The following is a 21,569-nucleotide window of genomic DNA, read 5'->3' as shown; positions in this document are numbered from 1 at the left end:
TCAGTGCTCACAGAGGGAAGGGAAGGGGAATATTTTAAAATTTCAAAATAAAATTTATTTTGATGGTAGGCGTGGGGGGAAGTTTGGGGGGGGGTGAGGTCTTGGCAGTGCTCAGCGCTTGTTCCTGGCTCCGTGCTCAGGGCTCACTCCTGATAGCGCTCAGGGGACCATGTGGGGTGCCAGGGATTGAACCATATTGACCGTGTGCAAGCCAAGCACCTTACCCCTTGAACTAATTCTCTGACCTCTTGAAAATAAAATTCTGAAAAAAAAAATACAGAACCTAGTAGCAGCTGTGATAGGGAGGAAGACCTAGATTTTAAATAACTCTTTTCTTGGGTAGCCAAAAAGGAAGAAACTTGGGCGGAGGGGGATGTTACTACCGTCCTGTTTGATGCTAAAATTGCAAGCGGAAAAATTGCAGTTCTCCATTTTCGCTTTGCCGTTATTTAATATCTTCTCTGTTACTCAACATCTCTAGTTGGACTCTTAGAGGAAATGCTAGAGAGAAAGGGAGGGGGATTGCAGGGAAGGCTACAGTTGAAAATGCTGTGTGTTTATGCAGGGAAGTTCCCTGTCTTTCTTTCTTGTTTTTTCCTAATTGTTTTGACGGAGTTTTAGTGCTGGTATAGGATTTTCAAGACTGATCAACTCTGGAGGTAAATAGTTGAAAAATAAGAGAGGAATTATTCAGCCCTGCCTTTATTGTTAAAATCTGGGACAGTTTAAATCTGAGTGGAGGGGTTAGTTGGCACTTGGATTCAGGTGGCCGAAGAGATCACAGCAGCTTCCCCTGAGAACTCAGGAGCCAGCAGATCTGAGCTCTGAGCGCTTTGATCCATGTTGGTATTTCCTCTCTCCCAGCCCCCGTTCGTACAGTCGAGTCCTCTTGCCGTTGAGTGATGTACGGCTTGTCGTTGCTTCATAGTCACTTCATCTTGTCATTGCTGTTAGAACCTGCTATCCTTGTGTGGCCCAGCGCCAAGAACTCCATAAACAGGAGTTTGGGGTCTGTGACTGAAGGCTGGGAGTAAGTATGATTCTTAGTATCCCCTGTTTTATAGTAGAAGATCTTCTTTTGGGTTGTGGGATGACTTGAAAATAAGGATGAAAACTGTGCTTCTTAGATTCCCTCACCCATTTCAGGTCTGTCATTCTAATCCATCTGCTTTTTGGTTTAATGAGACTGGAGTGATAGCACAGCTGGGTGGGTGCTCGCCTTGCACGTGGCAGACCTGGGTTTGATCCCCGGCATCCCATATGGTCCCCTGAGCACTTCCAGGAGTAATCACCACCCCCTCGCCCCCCCCCCCCCCCCCGAAAAAGATCCTTGTATCAGCAGAGACTCACTGCTGTCAGCTCCTCATTGGGGATAGTGGTATAGAAATCCAGGCTTATCCTGGGGAATAGCAGGTACTGCACTTGAACTTAGCCAAAATGCCGAGCAGCAATGGTGGGGAGAATGCCAGAATGCACCCCTGACTTCTCACCAACATTATTGTCAGTGAACAAATAACCTCCATACCAACGCATGCATACCCTCCTTTCCCTTCACATTTCTCTTTAGATTTAATCTGCTTTCTACATGCTCCTGAGGTGGCCCACACCACACATACACAGTTGTATATGATTAACATTTCAGTGCAGTTTTAATCTCTCCCCCCAATGCATAATCCCATTCCCCTCTTTCTGTTGTAAAAATATATTATTATTATTATTATTATTTTGTTTTGTGGGCCAAACCTGCTGTGCTCAGGGCTTACTCCTGACTCTGTATTCAGGGATCACTCCTGGTGGGGCTCAGGGGACCATATGTAGTGCTGGAGATCAAACGTGGATCCTCTATATGCAAGGTAATTGCCCTACCCGCTATACTATCTCACCAGCCCCATAAATTCCCTTATTCTTAATATTTTGTCACATTTGCTTTCTATCATTTGCATTCCTATCTCTCCAACCCAGATAATCTTAGATTTTCTTTTTAAACTGAGCATGAAGATTGTCAGTAGAACAGTTAGATAAGCCAAAAAAGCCAAAACAAAACAACAAATAAATGGCAACGTAAGTGTCATATAAAATTAATTCAGGGCCTGGGGATGTGGCTCAGTACTTGCCTTGCATGTGTAAACATCCTGTGGCGGATCATTCTTGCACATGATCCTCAGCACCACCACATTTTTTTTTAATTTAGCAAACAAAAATTCAAGGATGGAGAGAGAGCTCAAAGAATTAGCATGCATGCAGGAGGCCCAGGTTCAATCCCTGACACCATATGTTCCCCCAGTGCTTACAGGAGCAATCTGCAATTAATGCACCGAGAGTAACCCCTGCTCCCTACATGTGGCCCAAAACCAAAGGGGGAAAATGAACTCAAAATAGACCATGAATTTAAATATGACATGAGACTGGAGGGACAGTCCTGGGGTCCCGGCACTTACCGTGCACGCTGCCGACTCTAGTTCAATGCCCAGCATCACCAGGAGTGACACCTGTGCGCAGAACCAATCCTTACCTGCTCCAGCCCCTGGAAAAGTATTATTAAAACAATGTATAGGTACATTTTCATTCTGTTTGAAACAACATGCAAGTCCCTCTTCACATTTGTAGAGACCCCATTAGGCATTTCCTTCCCCAGAGATTACCATTGTCAACTCTTAGTGAATACTCTTCCAGTTTACAGGTATGTGTGTGTGTGCGCGCGTGCGTGCATACATGCACACATGTACATGTATATATGTATGTACCCTGACATTTCTCTGTGCCCATAGAACAGCATCATCTTGGGACTCTGTCAGGGTATGCAAGGAAAGTCTCTTTTCCTATGTTGGCAGTGATGGTCAGATAATAATCCAGTTTGGCTCATACCTGATATTTTCACCATCACCAGAGTGAGCGGCCAGTTAGGCTTGGTTTTGTTTGTTTGATTTGGCTTTCAGCCACACCTTGTGGTCTCAGGGTTTACTCCTGGTTCTGTACTCAAGGGTCACTCCTGGTGGACTTGGGAGGTCACATGGGGTGCCAGGGATTGAACCCAAGTCGTCAGTGTGCGAGGCAAGTGCTGAACCCCTGTTCTGTCGCTCCAGCCCCTGGGCATTGAGTCTTCACTGTTGGCGGGGGAGGACTCTGAGTACTTGAGGTGCCAGGGGCCATTCTCAGCAATGTTTGGCCCAATGAGCAGAGAGTTCAATGGTAGGACCCGCTGGACTGCACTCTCAGGGCTAGCGGGGGGCCGCCCTAGCTGCGCCCTCAGTACCGAGTGCTGGAGGCTGGTTCTGGGGCGTTCAGTTTGACATCATGCGCCCCTAACCTCTGAGTGGGCTTTCTGATCCTTAAGTTTGTTTTTTCTCATTTCGTTTTGTTTGGGGGCCACAATTCAAGCGGCTCAGGCTTTTCTCTTGGCTTTACTCCTGGTGGTCCTTGGGGAACTATATAGGATGCCAGGGGTCGAACCCAGGTTGGCAGCATGCAAGGCCAGTGCCCTTTCCCCTGTACTCTCCCCAGCCCCTGGCCCTTTAATTTTTACTCTTAGCGTGAAGTGATCCTGTGTCAGCGTGGGTGTCTGCACACATGTGCGAGTGTTTCTGTTGGGTGGGTGCCCGGAAGTCAAACTGCTGCCTCAGAATAAAGACCTATTTTTGGTCTGGGTGGATATTGCCAAATGGTCTTCCCCAAGGAAATTCACCCGTTTAAACTCATACCGTTAATATTGAAGAGGGCTTGTTTCTGCAGTACTTCTAAATACTTTGTAATATAATTACTCTCATTTGTGTCAGTGTAATTAGGTGAGAAGCCTTGTGTGATTCATTTAATTTGCTTTTTCTATTTCGTATCTTCTGTAGATCGGACCTTGCCTGGTGTCTGGTAGGAATGCCTTCATGTTATCAGTTACTTAGTGGCAATTTTTCATATTTTCTTGAAATGAATCTGCTTGTCTGTTATCTAGCTATCAACAGAATTGTTTCTGTTAACTCGTAGTTTGACACAGTGAGGTGGGATGAGTTTGTGCGCTTTATCCACGGTCCTGGTGTGATTTCCTCAGGAAGGGCTGGGGAGATCGCTCAGAGGGCTCATGTGCTGTGTCTCAGGGGGGTCTCACCTTTCACCCCGGGCACTGCATGGTCTCCCGAGCACTGCCAGGAGCGATCCCAAGTACTGCGCTGGGAGTAGCCCCTGAGCAGTGCCAGTTTCCTCGTAGGATGCTTTAAATTAGTTTTTTTTGTTTTTTGTTTTTGGACCTCACCCGGTGGTGCTCAGGGGTTGCCCCTTGCGGTGCCTGTGGGGACGATGGGAGCATAGAAGCAGTACCCGGGTTTGATCCTGGACCTCCTGCATACGAAGCATATGTGCCTCCTGCCCAGCTGTGTATCTCTGACTCCCTCATCAAAATCTGATGGACTTAGAATTTTATTTCCTTTTTCTCCTAATATTTTGTTATAATTTTGTTATAATCCCTTTTGCTTTATTACATAGCAGTATAGTTACATGTGAGAATCTGTGTATGTGGCCATCATAATCCTTTATTGATGGATATTTGGGGCTAGATCCAATTTTTTTTTTTTTTTGCTTTGTGGGTCACACCCAGCGATACACAGGGGTTACTTCTGGCTCATGCACTCAGGAATCTCTCCTGGCAGTGCTTGGGTGACCATATGGGACGCTGGGAATCGAACTTGGGTTGGCCGCATGCAAGGCAAACGCCCTACGTGCTGTGCTATCTTTCCAGCCCCTAGATCCAAATTTTTGTGTTACAAATAATGCTGCTTCCAGCATCTGAGCATCAAGACTCCGGGCCCCTGTGGTTTCACTGGTGATTGTTTATAATTTTAGTGTTCTGTCTCTGACTCCTAAATAGACCAAGGAGTATGCATACACCTATCCAGCTCATCAGACCCTAACACGGATTACTGTAGTAGCCATAGGATGAGCAGCAAAATTTTTCAGTGTGCCTTATACTCATTTTCACTGGTGAAAATCTAATATTCGAGTAGAAACTCTCAAGCAAAAATCACCAACTTGGTCATACAGGATATGAATAAGTAATAAAGAAAGGTTCAATATAGATAGACTTGGCTTGGGTGACATATCTAGCAGCTATGAGGAGTCACACAGCTCAGTGTTCAGGGGACCATACTGTCCCAGGAACTGAACCCAGGCCACCTCCGTGCATGTGCCCAGCCCGTTGAGCTATCTCTTTCACTTGAGAATGGCCCAATCTTAAGAAACCTGTTGACCACAATATCAGCTGGTTACATGTGGAATGTAGACTACCCTAATTATATAATAGTATACCTATTTTTATTTTTTGTATTTTTCATTTTTTATCACGGTCCTATGAATCACTGTTACTGGTACTTCCATGCATACATCATTTCAACACCAAACCCATCACCAGAGAGACTCCTTTCCCCCCAAGGTCCCAAACACCCCCTATCCACCCCCTTCCCCTCCCCAACTCTCTCCTTGATTTTGGGCCTGCCTCTGCCTATCTTCCTTTCTTCCCTCCCTCCTACCTTCCTTCCCTCCCTCCCCTCCTTCCTTCCAAAAGTCCTTATTGATTGATTATTTAATTTCAAGTGTTTTTTTTTCTATAGAAGAATGAATTTTTACACATTTCTGTTTGTGGTTAATGTTCATTTTCAAAGCTTTGTGATAGGAGAGGATAGTTGAGATGATTTCTATCTTCTTGATTTTTATGGTGATATATTTTGTGACCCAGCATGTGGTCTGTCTTGGAGAATGTCCTTTGTACATTGGAGAAGAATGTGTACTCAGCTTTTGGGGGCTGTAGGACCCTGTATGTATCTACTGTGCCCATTTCTTTTATTTATTCTTTCAAGGCCAGTATTTCTTTGTTGAGGTTTTTTCCTACTTGATCTCTCCAGCAGTAATAAAGGAGTATTATATTCTACTATATGTATCGTGTTGCTGTGAGTATCTTTGTCTATTAAGTATTTGGATAGCTCGTCATTAAGTGCATCTACGTTTGGGATTATGAGTTCTTCTTCAGGTCTTAATGCATGATAGAAATCCTTTTTGCAGGGTGTTAAGGTCACTCATATATGTTTTCAGGGCTTACTCCAAGCTCTGTGCTCAGTGTTTACTCATGAAGGGTCACAGGGTACCATGTGAGCTACCCAGGATTGAGCCTGGGTCAGCTGCATGCAGACCTTGTCTGTTGTACCCTCTCCATCACCCAGGGTAGTGCTTTAACAGTTCTTTAAACCTTCTGGCCAATGCAGTAAGTCACAAAATTTAACTGCATTGGACAGCAGTAAGAAGTAAGAATCAAGGCTTTTTTTTGGGGGGGGGGGAATCACACTGGAGGGGTGTTACTCCTGGCTCTGCACTCAGAAATTACTCCTGGCAGCACTGGGAGGACCCTATGGGATGCCGGGGATTGAACTGGGTCTGCTGCATGCAGGGCAAGCGCCCTACCCACTGTGCTATCGCTCCAGTGCAGTGTTTGGTGATTTTTATATTTGATGACCTTTGAATGAGCTGTTTGCTCGGTCTCAGGAGTTTTCTGAGGCACAAGTCCCAGGCGTCGTGAGTAGAGTCACAGAGGAGAAGGGACAGAAGCAGCGTGTCCGTGATGACCGTGGCTGGACATTTGGTTTCCTGTTTATGAATATCGTGTCCTCTCAACACTGCGTTTCTGGAATAAACCGCTGCTTTCTTTTGTCAGAAGTTGCATGACGGTAACCAGTTTGGCTAAACAACTGGCAACTCGCTGTCTCGGTGTGGTGTGTGACCTGAGTCTTTTTCTGCCCGCAGCATCTGGAGGGGGCCGAACGTGAACTGCGTTGACAGCACTGGCTACACACCTCTGCACCACGCTGCGCTCAACGGTCATAAGTAAGTACCCTGCGCTCCTGCTCCGCGCCGCCCGCCAGGCTGTCATCTGTGGGGTGTCCTTTGCAGATGGCCTCGGCACAGAGGAGTTGAGGAAAACAGCTTGAGTCATGAGACTTATGGCCACGGTCATGCTTCCACTAAAGTTTTTATTCACTCTGTTCTTTTTTGTTGTTGTTGTCGGGGACTGGGGGTGGCACACCCAGCTCTGCTCAGGATCTCTCCCGGCAGGGTTTCGGGACATATGTGAAGCCAGGGATTAAACTCAGGTCTGCCGTGTGCAAGGCAAGCACCCTACCCACTGTGCTACTGCTCTGGCCCTCACTTGAAAGACTTTGATTGTCATTCTTTTCTCATAAAATTATCTTTGTGAACAGTAGGAACTGTGGGTGTGTGTGTGTGTGCGCACACGCGCGCGCGCCTGGGTTTTGGACCATGCCAGTGGTGCTCTGGATTGTGTGCTCAGGGATCACCCTTGGTATGCTCTGGGGACCGACCAGATGCAGTGCCAGTGATTGAGCTTGGGTCAGTCGTGTGCAAGGTCTACCTCGGTCCCAAACAAGAACCGTTTTTCAAAACCAGAGCTACACGCAGCAGTGGTGTAAGGTCTGAGGCCACTCACGCAGAACCAGGCCCAGTGCAGGCTAGTGGTGTCGTTGCAGCCACACCTGGCAATTGGAACCACACCAAGGCCATCCTCAGAAGTGCTTAGACACCGTCAGGATCACACTCAGTGTTGCTGACGTGGGGGAGATGGGCTGTGTCAGGGATTGGGCCTGGGGTCTTATGCACGTGCTCCCGCCCTTTGAGCTGTCTCCCTGGCCCCAGAGACCCATATCTATCCCCCCTTCCTCCCTCCCTCCCCTCCTCTCCCCTCCCTCCCTCCCTCCCTCCCTCCTTCCCTCCCTCCCTCCCTCCCTCCCTTCCTTCCTTCCTTCCTTCCTTCCTTCCTTCCTTCCTTCCTTCCTTCCTTCCTTCCTTCCTTCCTTCCTTCCTTCCTTCCTTCCTTCCTCCTTTCCTTCCTTTTGAGTCATGGTGAGATAAACAGTTGTAAAGTTGTTCATGATTTGAGTTTCAGTCATAAAATGTTCCAACACCCATCCCTTCAGTGTACATTTCCCACCACCAGTGTTCCCAGTTTCCCTCCTGCCCGCCCCCTCCCCCAGTCCCAACCTGCCTCTATGGTTTCTTCTACCCCCTTCTCTCTCCCCCTCCCTCCCTCCCTCCCTTCCTTCCTCCCTCCCTCCCTCCCTCCCTCCCTCACTCCCTCTTACCCCCTCCCTCACTCCCTCTTACCCCCCCTCCCCTCCCCCTCCCTCCCTCTCTCTCCCCCTCCCCCCTCTCTCTCCTTCCTCCTTTCTCTCCTTCCCCCTCTCCCTCCCCACCCCCCTTTTCTGGGCATTATGGTTTGCAATACAGAGACCTATTTTTAAGGGGAAAGCATGTCCACATACTGTGGCTTACTTAACTCTGTAGTGTAAAGAGGTTATTTGGAAGCTGTGGGATTTGTGTGTAGTTTTCTGAAGGGGGCGTGCTCTGGGAGGGTTTGAGAGGAAGGCATAGGATTAAATGAATTGGTACCAAAGAGGGAGCCACCCTGTAGGTGACGGAGCTGTGATAGGTAAGTGGAGGGAGAGTTGTGGGTTTAGATGGCAGGGGATGCATTTTCCAGGATATGGGAGAGTGGAAGGCAGAGTAAGGGAAGGAGTGGGGGGGGAGGGGGAATTGAGGAGTTGGAGGATAATGCACAGTTTTGTTTATTTTTCTTTTTGAGTCACACCCGGTGATGCACAGGGGTTACTCCTGGCTCTGCACTCAGGAATCACCCCTCTCGGTGCTCAGGGGACCCTATGGGATGCTGGGAATCGAATCCGGGTTGGTCGCATGCAAGGCAAACGCCTTACCCGCTGTGCTACCGTGCCAGTCCGATAATGCACAGTTTTGAGGGCAGAGTCTTGGAAACATTGTAGAGACTTTTTCCAGAGCTGAGCCCTGTGCCGGCCCTCGCCAACTCTGGTATAGTATCACTTGTATGATATTTGTCCCAGCCTAAAAATTCCAGTGCCAGAAAGATCTATGGCTGCTTCCTTCATTTGAACTTTTCTTACGGGGGTGGGGGGGTTGTTTGTTTGTTTGGGGGCCACACCTGGCTTGCTCAGCACTCAGAGATCATTCCTGGCGAGGCTCAGGGGGTCACATGTGGTGTCAGGGATCCAACCCAGGTCGGCTGCATGCAAGACCCTACCCACTGGACTGTTTCTTTGTCCCCATGTGACCCTTATGTCTTTGACAGCCAGTTTAGCCACAGTAGTGGGAGACCCCTCCTTAAATGGGGTGGCCTGCATTACCACGTCACTCATGAATAATTCACAAATGAGTGTGGATGCCCTCCTCCGTGATGAAATAGTGAGGCAACCCGAATTCAAGCAAGTCTTCAGCAACGGTGGCCTGTTAGCCAAGTCCATCTCCAGTTCTGATTGTTTTTACAGTGGGGCTTTTCTTTGCCCTCGTGTGCATCGTAATAATTACACACTTGTACCTGCTTAATGAGCGGTGTCACTGAGCAGACAACGAAGGCCTTCCTGGATGGATCAAGTGGTACCATATGTGTCTGGCTTCTGTGTGCCGCAGCTGTAATTCTGTAACTAGACCTGCAGCTGCCACATCACCAAGTGCTCTGAATCATGGGGTGACTCTCTGTCCTGCATGACTCCTCGTTTGTGAATTCTATCCCTAAACACCGTCAAACGCTGCAAACAAGGCAACATCACAAGGTTTTAGATACGGGGACCAGACATCCTCAGAGGAGTGAAAGCTCAGTAGCTGACCTGGGAGGCTGAGATAAGGAAGGAGGTGACATGTCAGGTGGGCGTGTGGCCCACTGAGATGAGCTCACGGGTAGGAGCCCGCAGAGGTCATGTCCGTGCCGACTCCACACCGTCCAAGTGAGCGAGCGGCCGCTCGACATCCCAGAGGCTCTGCCAACTCACGATTGATTCTTGCCTTCCAGGGATGTGGTTGAGGTTCTCCTGAGGAACGACGCGCTGACCAACGTGGCGGACTCGAAAGGCTGTTACCCGCTGCACTTGGCCGCGTGGAAAGGGGACGCGCAGATCGTGCGGCTGCTCATCCATCAAGGACCCTCACACACCCGAGTCAACGAGCAGGTCCGAAGGGGTGGGCGCCGTGGCCCCCCAGGCTGTCCCCTCACACCCTCTCGGTGCTCAGGGGACCCTATGGGATGCTGGGAATCGAATCCGGGTTGGTCGCATGCAAGGCAAACGCCTTACCCGCTGTGCTACCGTGCCAGTCCGATAATGCACCCTCGCCCCCTACACCTGGCGCCCCTCTTCCCAGTGATGCTCCCCTTAGCGGAGGGGAAACCTGGGAGGATGATCGGAGCCTCGAAGCTTCTAGAACAGTTAGACTTCAGGTGCACAGTTTGAACACTTTGCAAAGCCAGCAGTGTAGTTTCAAATCCCGTTCAAACTGGTGGCCAGTGGTAGTTGTTGGTGGCGCAGGAGAATGCGAGTTGAACTTGAGAGCTGAAGGCCCCTGCAGTGTGTGGGGTCGCTTCACTTGCCTCCCAGCTCACAGCAGTGGGAGCAAGGCTTGCGCAAAACCAAAAACAAAAACCACTCACAAAAAAACGTGTGAATGGAGGTTAGAGCACTGGCGGTTTCCATGACGTCATCCGATGTTCATTCCAGAGTTGGGCATGCTTTTGCGGTGGAGAGACAGTCTTAGACAGTCTTAGAAGATGAAAGCAGTGTGGAACAGAAATACCTTCCAGTGGCTTTTTTTTTTTTTTTTTTTTTTTGCTTTTTGGGTCACACCCAATGATGCTCAGGTGTCACTCCTGGCTCTGCACTTAGGACTTACCCTGGCGGTGCTCAGGGGACCATATGGGATGCTGGGGATTGAACCCGGGTCAGCCACGTGCAAGGCAAACGCCCTACCCGCTGTGCTAACGCTCCAGCCCCTTCCAGTGGCTTTTGAGTGAGCTACAAGTCTTCTACGATATGTTATTTAAAACTCATTTCTCTTTTTTATCTTTTTTTTTTTTTTTTTTTTTGCATTTTGGGTCACACCCGGCGATGCACAGGGGTTACTCCTGGCTCTGCACTCAGGAATCACTCCTGGTGGTGCTCAGGGGACCATATGGGATGCTGGGAATCGAACCCAGGTCAGCGCGTGCAAGGCAAACGCCGTACCCGCTGTGCTATCACTCCAGCCCCTAAAACGCATTTCTTTTTTTTTTTTTTGCTTTTTGGGTCACACCCAGCGATGCTCAGGGGTTACTCCTGGCTTTGCACTCAGGAATTGCTCCTGGCAGTGCTTGGGGGACCATATGGGATGCCGGGGATCGAACCCAGGTCGGCTGCGTGCAAGGCAAGCGCCCTACCCGCTGTGCTATCGCTCCGGCCCCTAAAACGCATTTCTTTGGGAAAAGTTCCACCAGAAGGTTTAAGTTGTAGACAGGTCTCTGATCAGGCACAGCCCCTGTAGTTTGGGTCTGAGATAAGTTGGGCTTTCCCTTGACGACAGGCCGTTCCCCCATTTTCTCCTCTGTTCTCATTCAAAGCAGCCACTTTTTTTTTTTTATGCTGGAAAGGGAGATACGTGAATTTCAGTAAGCTGGAACTGTTTTCCTAATGACTTTGCTGAGAGGAGATTGTAAATTATGTATAGGATTAGATCAAGGTTATTCCTAAAAGAAAAAAAAAAACAGGAAATCATTCTGGGGAGTCGATCTGTCAACAAGACCCAAGTAATTTCTCAGCAGGCTGCTAAGTGCCTGACTGGGAGCAGGGAAGGACACTGCACTCAGGGATGGGAGAGGCGTACAGCTGCGCCTCCAGCTCTCTCAAGGAGGAGACGGCGGATGCTTGGCTGCGAATTAGCTTCCTCTTCCCTTTTGGGCAGTATTTTCTGCATAGCTGAGCAGCAGACATTTATGATCCGACCGTGAGGCCCTTTGTTTTATAACACAGAAATGAAAATTCTCTCTTTTGGAATGGCCTCTTCAGAATCTAATGCAATTTTATTCCTCGTGACTAAATGGTGAACTTTCCTCTGGAGGAAACATAAGGATATTTGCTTTTAACTAATATTCCTTCCCATCAAAAAACTAATCACCTGTTAGAATCCTTGCCATTCCGGGAATTTTCAGCAGCCATTCCTAATTCTGTTTTTGCTCACTCTTGCCTTATAACACAGCTGCTGGGATTTTTGAGCCACTTAGGAGTGCTTGAGCTTGCCTTGCTCATTGCCACCTCCCGCCTAGATTTTCCACTAGCAGGCAGGACACCAGGCCCTCGTCCCGAGAACCTGGCGGGCAGGCGGGGTGGTGGGGGGGAGCGGGGGGGGGAGGGCGGGGCCTCAGCAGGATGCCTGCCTGCACTAGCTTCAAGGGTCTCACGGGGGTGTAGGTGGTAGTGACAAGCACCCCATTGGTTTATTAGAAGGCATCCGTGTGGTCCCAGCCTGGATCGGAGGGTGATGAGGGCCGTGCCCTGAGGTTGTCTTTTCCATGAACTTCCTTTGAAGGAAGGCAAGTCCAGGTTATTCTAATGTTGAGCCCCATGGGGCTGTGCATTGCTTTGATGTAGTTCATCCATTTTATCATCACATTTTCTTTTCCTCTCCCTTTTGTAGAATGCTCTTGAGATCAAAGAACTCAAAAAGTACGGCCCCTTTGACCCTTATATCAATGCCAAGGTGTGTACTTTGCGGTCAGGGCTTCTCTGCATCATTTCTCCAAGCTGCGCTTTCTCTGGGTCCTTGCTGACGTCCTTCCACTCTCTCCTACTCGGGCTCCTTCTTGTCGCCCTAACTGCTGCCGCTTCAGCCCATCTGCTTTTGGCTCGACTGGGAATGGGAAAATCAGCAGGGCTTGGTTTTGTCCTTAAATATCGCTAGTGATTCTGAAAAGGCTGGGTCCTTTCCTGGGAATATTTGGAAATCTTAGATATGGCAGAAGAGAAATCCAAGGACGTATTAGATGCATAGTCATTGATTGTGATTTCTGAAGTAATTTAAAGTGTAGAAATAGAAGTGTAACAAAATGAGGCTAAGCTTGTTTGCTTTTAACCAAGTGCAAAACGATTCAATTATGCTCCCTAGCTACTTGGATGTTTTAATCTCAATTTCTTCTGAAGTGGACTCTTGACTTTTATTGACTGGTGAGGTACCGAGGAAAGAGCGTGGGAAACTCCATTTCATTCTTCAGAGTTGTTGCCTGTGGCTCCTTGCATCTGTGCATCTTTCTGGGGCCTTAAAGCATCACCTCTGCTCCCTAACCCACAGGTCCTCTCTTTATTCGGTCACTCGACCCTTGGCAGGGCTCGGGCATGGAAAATTCTGTTTTCGGAATTAGACATTTGCTTTGAATCTTCTCTCTGAGGCTTGGACAAGAAAGGGCCTGATAGGTCTGGTGAACCACCCGGCCCTTCACCAGCCGCAGGGGGAGGCAGAGTTAGTGGGTTGGGGCAATGGGCGCCTCTTTACCCAGTGTGCTCACTGTTCTTTTTGACAGATTTCTTTTCATTTGGGTGAGCTTTGCTTTTTGGCAACAGTCTGGAATTTGGTTAAGACACTGTTTTTATTCGGATTAGCTACTTTTCACTTGTTCTGAAAACACCCTCAAGGAAAGAAAACCTGTACTTCTGCATGATTGGGTACACGAGGCAGTTTATGTTTTTCTTTGAGAAATGTGTAACAAATGAAGCTTCTTTTAAATCTAGACCTAGGCGGCCCCGTGGTAGATTTCCTGCAGCCGCGGGGCATTAGGGAGGTAGCAGCCGGGCAAGCAGCAGGTAGAATACGTACATTAGCTTTTGTCTTGGTCCCTTCTTAAATTCTGTTTTCTGATCTCCAGAATAGGAAGAGACCAGGTCTTCGATTTCTCCCAGTTTTGAAAATGGGATGATCGAGTGGGAAACTCTCACAAAAGTCTTTTAATTTTGAATTTTAAGTCTCAGCCTGAGTTTGAATTCTCAGCCGCCACACTCTTAGTTGTGCAAATGAACAAGTCACTTAATTTTCCTGAGTCTCAGTTTCCTCGTTATAAAGTGGGATACATGAGCCTACTTGCTGCATTGTTTTGGAATTGAAAAGAAGATGATACACAAGGACGGGGGCCATAGTACAGCAGGTGGGGCATTTGCCTTCCACACGACTGACTTGGGTTCAATCCGCGGCCTCCCATATGGCCACCTCGGGACTGCCAGAAGTAATTCCTGAGTGCAGAGCCAGGAGTAACCCCTGAGTAATGCTGGGTGTGCCCCAAAAACTTAAAAAAAATAAAAGAAACAGGTCATGTACATAGAGTAAATATATCTGACAACTAGTAATATTTGATCTGGCAACCAATAATACCTAATTTACAAAAAATATGCAAGGTAGTATTTGTGAAGCTGCAGTTTGAAATTTGTACTTAGTGGGTGAAGCTTAATAAAATATTGTTCATTTAGTCTATTCCGTGTTTTGTTTGGAGGAAAGCACCTTTAAATCACTGCTATCCCCCTCTGGTTTAGTTAGCATATAAAAATCTCAGTATCATAAGATGAACTGGTATAGTCCGATTTGTTTCGGGGAAGACCTGTTTTTCCTAAAGCCTTCAGTATTGGAGCTAGAAGGGGCCAGGAAGTCTCCAGACCAGTGTTTCTCAGTCTTTGCCCACCCCGGGGCCTTCTGACCTTCTTTCCGGCAGCCTCCCCAAGACACCGGTTGTCCCGTTAATCTCGTGCTCTTGCCCCGTGGGATATCCCGGGCACATGGACGCCAGTCGGGAAATACTGGTGTCAGTTAGTTGTCTCCACCTGCTGTTGAGCTGACGACTCATCAGAAACACCTAGCAGCTTCTTATTAAATACAGATTATTTTTTCTATTAAATACAACCCATTTTTAAAGTGTTTTTTTTTTTCTTTTTGGGTCACACCCAGCGATGCTCAGGGGTTACTCCTGGCTTTGCACTCAGGAATTACTCCTGGCGGTGCTTGGGGGACCATATGGGATGCCGGGGATCGAACCCGGGTCAGCCGCGTGCAAGGCAAACGCCCTACCCGCTGTGCTATCGTTCCGGAAATACAACCCATTTTTAAAAGGAGTTGCGGGGGTGGGAGGGATAGTACTGTAGTATGGTGTTTGTCTTGCAGGATTCAGTCCCTGGCACTACATATGGTCCCCCAGATCTGCCAGGAGTGTCCTTTGAGCACAGAGCCAGGGGTAAGCCCTGAGCACAGCTGGGCGTGGTCCAAAATCCAGAAGGGAAAGGGATATGGTGGGGGTTTCCAGGTGCGGGATGTGGCTGAGCTGTAAATCACATGCCTTGCAAGACGCTCTGTTCGATCCTTGGCACAGTAAAACATAAAGCTTCCAGTTTACAAAAAAATTATTGGAATAATGCATTAAAATGCAGAGTACTCTTCTAAATTCCCTAATTCTTTTTGCTATTATTTTGGTCTTTTTGGTTTTGGATCCACACCTGTTGGTGCTCAGGGCTTAATCCTGGCCCTGCGCTGAAGGGATCACTCCTGACAGGCTCAGGGCACTGTTTGGGGTGCCAGGAATCAAACCCGGGTCTGCTGCGTGTAAAGTGCCCTCGTCGCTACCCGCTGTGCATCTCTCTGGGTCCACAAATTCCCTGATTCTTGACAGTTTGTCACATTTTCTTTCTATCATGTAATTGTTACAGTTGCTATTCCGCTTTTGAGATTAAGCCACGGGTGTCATGACTTTTAAACCCCAGTACTTAAAAGTGTCCCTCCTAAGGACAAGAACATTTACTTGTGTAACCGATGACCAGCACTGCCATGATACTGATAGTTAATATATAGAGAATTCCTATTCAAATCTCAGCACTTTGTCACAGAGTCTTTTTTTTTTTTTCTGATCAAGAATCTGATTCTGAACCATAACCAATCTGGAGCAATTCCTCAGCATTTCTTAATCGTTTATGGCATTGCCATTTTTGAAAAGCGTAGGCAAGTGGTCCTGGGGACTGTCTTCCCCTTGCAGTTTCTGCTTCCTACCTGGCGAGGCACTGTGGTGAGGCAGGAAGGCCACGGGAGCTTTGCGAGCGCATCACATCTCAGGTACATGACAAGGTCACTTTGTCTCAGTCTTGCTGATCGGTAAGGGGTTAATTTGATGCCTCCATTGTTGGAGGACTTTTCATAATTGTTTTTTTCTGGACTTTGTCCTCTGATCTTGGCAAGGCTGGGGGACCTGGATTTCGAATTTGTTACTTTTAGGTTCCCAGGTAATTCTGAAATGAAGTCAGAGAACCGGCTGATCTCGTAGAATCCTTTCTGTCTGTTTCTCTCTCTCTCTCTTCCTCCCCCAAACCCCCTCACTGTCCTTCTCCTGAAAGGTGGACCTTGCCCTTACTTTGTTTCTTTCCCTTGGTGACAAATAGAATCACTGCTTAGCAGCCTCTCCTTGGAGTCCAGCGAATTTTTGTTTCCTGATGCTCAGTGGTTGTCTCTTCCCAGACCTTTCGGTCAGTGTTCTGCCTTCCAGAGTCTCACAGTATAATGTAACTCTTCTTCATGGATGGACTTGATTCTCATGTTTCTCTGTTGTCTTCTGAATCCCATTAGAATTGCCTAATTATTTCAATTTTGCTATATTTCTTGGTCCTTCCCATTATTTGCACAGCAAACTGGAACCCAGCTGTCCCTAAGGTAGCTGTCAGTCGTGGACAGGAAAGCAGTTGGGGAGTAATCTGAGTACTGGGAGGCAGTGGCCGTTTATGCATATATGTATATGTACATGTAAATACACACATACACACAAATATGCACGCACATATATTCTGTAAACGTAATGAGTTTACATCGAACATAATCCCAGAGATAAGATGCAGGGATAATTTTCTTCATAGGTGTATTACCCATGACAAAGAAAGATAAAAGTGAGTCTCAAGATGGGCAGGAATGAAGGGTTTGTGCCCAGACTTTGGGAGAAGTTGGACAATAGAATCTTATCCAAGATTATATAGTAGATGATTATAGTAATCTGTTTCTCACTGTAGTCATATGGATCTTGAGGTACTCCAAGCATCGATGGCATGATGGCATGGTTTGGCAGGTGTGAAAGAGAAGGATTCCATGCCCTTGGAATCCTTCACTTTCTCATGAACGCATACGCAGGCACTTCGACCCTGTTGTCAGACTCAGAGGGCAAACTCGGAGCTTATGTAGTATGAGAGCTGTACTTAGTAATCAGGAGATATGATCACCACAGACAGAAACTCAAGTCAGAGCCAGGGAAGTAACACAGTAGGCAGGGTGCTTGTTTTGCATGTGGGTTTGATCCCCAGCACCCCATATTTCTGCCTGGGCCCCGCTGGGAGTGATCCCTGAATACAGAGTCAGGAGTGAAGCCATGAGCACCACTGGGTGTGGCCCCAAAACAAACCAAACAGGATTATTGTAGTTACCACCACGTCTAGTAAGAGTGAAACTTCGGGAGCTGCTTCCTACACCGTGGATAATATTCAGTAGAGAGGTGCTCAGGCCATTTTTTCACACCGGCAGGAAATTTGCTTGATAATGAGCAAGACCTTGCCTTTAACATAGCAAGTCGCTAGTGGCAACTTTAATTTTATTAAAACAAACAAAAAAACAAGAGAAGACCTTTTTCTCTCCCATCCCCCTGAATATTTTCATTTTAGCTCTTCCAGCTCTAGTAAATTTTTTTCCCTCCAAAATAGAGGACATCTTATTGTGGTTGTTCAGAAATAGCTTAGGTGTAAAGAGCAGATCTGCTTCAGAGTAAATGAAATTTGGGGGGATTGAAAATTTTGTAAGAATATGCAGACCCGGGCTGGAGTGTGTAGGGCATTTGCCTTTCATGCTACCATCCCGGATTCAATCCCCGACATTCAGTATGGTCCTCCGAGCATGGCCAGAGCCAGGAGTGAGCCCTGAGCTTTGCCAGGTTTGGTCCCCAAATAGACAAATACAAAACAAAACAATATGCAGACTCGAGTAATTAGTTTAGTAGGTAGAGCGCTTGCCTTACATGCAGCTGACCTGAGTTAGATCCCTGGTGCTCCGTATGGTCCTTTTTTTTAAAAAGAAATTCTTTTTTGGTCATACCCAGCGATGCTCAGGGTGCTTGGGGGACCATAGGGGGTGCCGGGGATCGAACCCGGGTTGGCTGTGTGCAAAGCAAACACCCTACCCACTGTACTATCTCTCTGGCCCCCCTATGGTCCTTTGAGCGCCACCAGAAGTGCTTCCTGAGTGCAGAGCTAGGGGTAACCCCTGCACCTCCCTGCAATGGGTATATAGGAGGCTTTCTTACCCGCTGATGTCATGCTACTCTTGAGATGCAGAGCCCTGAGAATCTATCATCTTAAATTTTGGGGGGTTGCCACGCTGCCCCAGGGTCACCTCCAGAGTCTTGCTGTGAATTTTCACTGCGTATTTGTTCCCATTGTGAGAAAGCGAAGCGGCCCAGCTCTGGGTGGGCTCAGGGTAGGCTCAGGGAATGCAGGCCCAGGCATTAGCAGGACTTGGCCATTCCAAATGGGTATACTTAGTGATTTGCTTTTGGTCTCGCCTTCCCCACCCCCTCCGGACTTCTGGGCTGACATGGATCTCTCCCCTGGGCCCAGCTGCGTCTCGGGACACCTTTGCTCCCAAGCTGTGTTCTGCAGCCAGTGAAGGCTGTCCACCCTTTCCTAGCAGCTGCCTCCCGGGGTGTGTTGGGGCTCGGTTGCTGCTGCTTCTGTTTATCTGTGTGCATTTCCTTTTGCATGCGACACCTTCTCCCATCCTTTCTGTCCGTATTTCAGTCCAGTTATTTTCCTTTGCTGTCATTCCGGCCTTTGGGGGGCCCTCGCTCCCAGCAACTCTGAACTTTTCTGGTCTGCTTGGTGTAGCTGGAAAAAATGATGCAGTCAAATACCAGATCAAAAGCAGATGGAATTGCATGTGTGTTCGGGTAACTGCTAGTGTGTTACTTTTAAGGTCATTAATAGAATTAAAATTGTTGTGGAAACATTACATTTTTCCTCTTGACCACTGAAAGGTGCACAATATTGACCTGATATGCACATCCGCTAGGAAACTCGGTTTCTCCCTAGTGGCAGAATCCTCCTGGGCAGATGCAGGAATCCCAAGATCGTGTGGGGGAATTCTTTTCATTGATGCATCCATGGAATTTACTTTATTCCAGTTCTAGTGACATATTTTCAATAGCAGTCAAAGAAAAAACACGCTTTTAATGATTGACATATTGTGTTTCTGATGGTTGACAAAGCACAAACTTCTCCTGTTACACCTCCAGATCTTATTTTTACTTGAAAACAAAATTGGCATTGAGAAGATCACGGGGTTGTGAGTTTGAATGGATGGCAGTGTTATCATCTTGAATATTCTGCACCTCTCACACACAGCGTTCTCGGGTCTCGTGTCGGAGCGTATCTTCTACGCCAGAGCAGTTTGCCCGCCGTGCCAAAGATTCTGCATGCATTGATTGGTGCCAGCCCAGGAGGAGGCGGGGCGTCGCCCCCTGTTCCCCTGTGACTAAGCTCCGGCGTCTCCCTCCCCTGGAATTGGCTATTGGCTGATATTCTGACTGTGAATTTTGGTGCTCTGCTCGATTGCTTTTATTGGTGGCTGATTGATTTGCATGCAAGGTGGCTGGTCAATATGCGGATGACAAACTTTTCCCCCAAAAAAAAGCTTATATGGAAGGCACCAGATGGTCAAGAAACCCAGAACAATAGATAAGCATAAGAGGGTTGATGAGATACCCACTGTAAAACCAGTTGAAGTTTAAGAGGGAACCAGTGGCCGTGGTCTGATTGGCGTCCACCTGTGCCATCAGGGCTTCCGCCTGCTGTCTGCTCCCTTCCCGTGCTCACACTCCCTGCAGTCAGAGATCCTTCCTCCACGGGGAAGGACCCTCTGCAGACGTGGAGGAAGTGACTGCTGCCCCTGGCAGTCTCTGGGCGTGATGTGGCTGACTGGAGCCGTGCAGCTAGTTTGCTCGGGGAGCGAATTCGGTCTGGATTCGGACTGACTTTGCCCAGTTCCGAAGTAGTGCCGCTGTTTTCCTCACTTAAACGTCACTGGTTTTACGTGGGATCCAGCCTGCCCTGTGCCTGTCCACTGCCGCCTCTCTGACGCCATCTGCCTTGTTAACTCTCTAGAACAATGACAACGAGACGGCACTGCATTGCGCAGCGCAGTACGGCCACACGGAAGTGGTGAAGGTCCTCTTGGAGGAGCTCACGGACCCCACCATGCGCAACAACAAATTCGAGACCCCCCTGGACCTGGCTGCACTGTACGGGCGACTCGAGGTGGTGAAGATGCTCCTGAACGCGCACCCCAACCTCTTGAGCTGCAACACTAAGAAGCACACCCCTCTGCACTTGGCAGCGAGGAACGGCCACAAAACCGTGGTCCAGGTCCTCCTGGACGCTGGCATGGACAGCAACTACCAGGTAGCGGGGCACGTGGGCCTGGGCACTTAGACCAAGGCACCAGTCCCATGCGGCTGAGCTGTGCTCGCGCCTAGCACGCGTCACCTCACGCGTCCAATGCTTCGTTGTGTTGACTCGTTTTAATGTGACACTTTCGAGACAGATTAGCTCCAGTGAGTCTGTCGTGTTTTCTTTTCAGGGCTGATCTGGTCACACCCTGAAAAGACGTGCTTATGAGCCCCTCCCCAAACGAGAACAGTCTCATTATCTTCCTATCCATGCGTTATCGCTGCCACTGTTTAGCCCCTCCAAGGCCCCGCCAACTTGGTCCTGCCAACAAAAGACTTGGCGTGCCCCTCTGTCGCCAGCGCTTTTTATTCAGATAAATGACCGACCCTTGGGCTTCCGCATGGACCAAGCCACGTGGGAGGTCAGGGTGGATTTTGCCCTGGCACTTTTCTCCCCTTTATTCGTCCCACCACGGAAGGTGACGTTTGGAGGAGTTTGGCCGATAAGTGGCTCCAAAAGTAACTGCAATTTTTCACTTGTGGTTTGCCGCGGGCACACTAGCCACCCGCAATAATGTGGGCCACGACCGTGGTTCCGGAAACCAGACAAGGAAGGTGGGAAAGATAATGACAGAGGATGTTGTGTGGTTTCCCCTCCCCTTGGTGTCTCTGTCCTGTTTGTCGTGTGAGACCACGCCAAACCTGGGCCACCATCCTGATGACGCCCTGCTCTGCGCTCTCATTTGCTTTCCAGACGGAGAAGGGCAGTGCTTTGCATGAGGCTGCTTTGTTTGGCAAGACCGATGTGGTGCAAATCCTGCTGACTGCAGGTGAGAGGTCGGCAGTGCTCTTGTCTACACAGCATGCCAGGGTTGGGATTGTGCGTCTCCCCGAGCCTGCCCGGAGGGGGACGTTTGCTGGCTGCATTTGATCCCAGTGTACGTATGTCTCCACTGGTCGATTGGCAAGTGCGCGAGTTGTTCTTGGACGGCCCGATTCAGTGACTTGGGATGGACAGCACTGGTCCTGCTGCTCGGGGCCTCTGGGTGCCCGGGCGCTGGCCCCTCTCGGAGGCTGGCTTGAAAATGTTCACTGTCCTGGTCCACCTGCTGTGCCTTTCTAGGAATCGATGTTAACATAAAAGATAACCGCGGACTGACCGCCCTCGACACTGTCCGGGAACTGCCTTCTCAAAAGAGCCAGCAGATCGCGGCCCTCATTGAAGGTATCTGCCCAGCGCCCTGCTGTGACCGGGGCTCTG

At 48.6% G+C, this 21,569-nt stretch overlaps 1 protein-coding gene across 6 annotated transcripts in view; it reads left to right on the top strand.

The window, feature by feature from the left end:
- The window catches only part of ANKS1A (ankyrin repeat and sterile alpha motif domain containing 1A), a 190,078-nt gene that overhangs the window by 77,321 nt on the left and 91,188 nt on the right, over nucleotides 1-21,569 (top strand). For all 6 annotated transcript variants that reach the window (XR_008628449.1, XR_008628448.1, XM_055125256.1 and 3 more), the window contains exons 2-6: nucleotides 6,775-6,855; nucleotides 9,863-10,019; nucleotides 20,025-20,321; nucleotides 21,063-21,138; nucleotides 21,432-21,533. Coding sequence is in view for 4 of the 6 variants with exons in the window: in XM_055125256.1 (XP_054981231.1) it covers nucleotides 6,775-6,855; nucleotides 9,863-10,019; nucleotides 20,025-20,321; nucleotides 21,063-21,138; nucleotides 21,432-21,533 (713 nt within the window). In the remaining 2 variants the exon portion in view is untranslated. The remainder of the gene's footprint in view (nucleotides 1-6,774; nucleotides 6,856-9,862; nucleotides 10,020-20,024; nucleotides 20,322-21,062; nucleotides 21,139-21,431; nucleotides 21,534-21,569) is intronic.

This window comes from Sorex araneus, chromosome 2 (assembly GCF_027595985.1).
Source record: "Sorex araneus isolate mSorAra2 chromosome 2, mSorAra2.pri, whole genome shotgun sequence".
NCBI classification, from domain to species: domain Eukaryota; kingdom Metazoa; phylum Chordata; class Mammalia; order Eulipotyphla; family Soricidae; genus Sorex; species Sorex araneus.
This window is presented reverse-complemented; position numbering and strand designations above follow the sequence as displayed.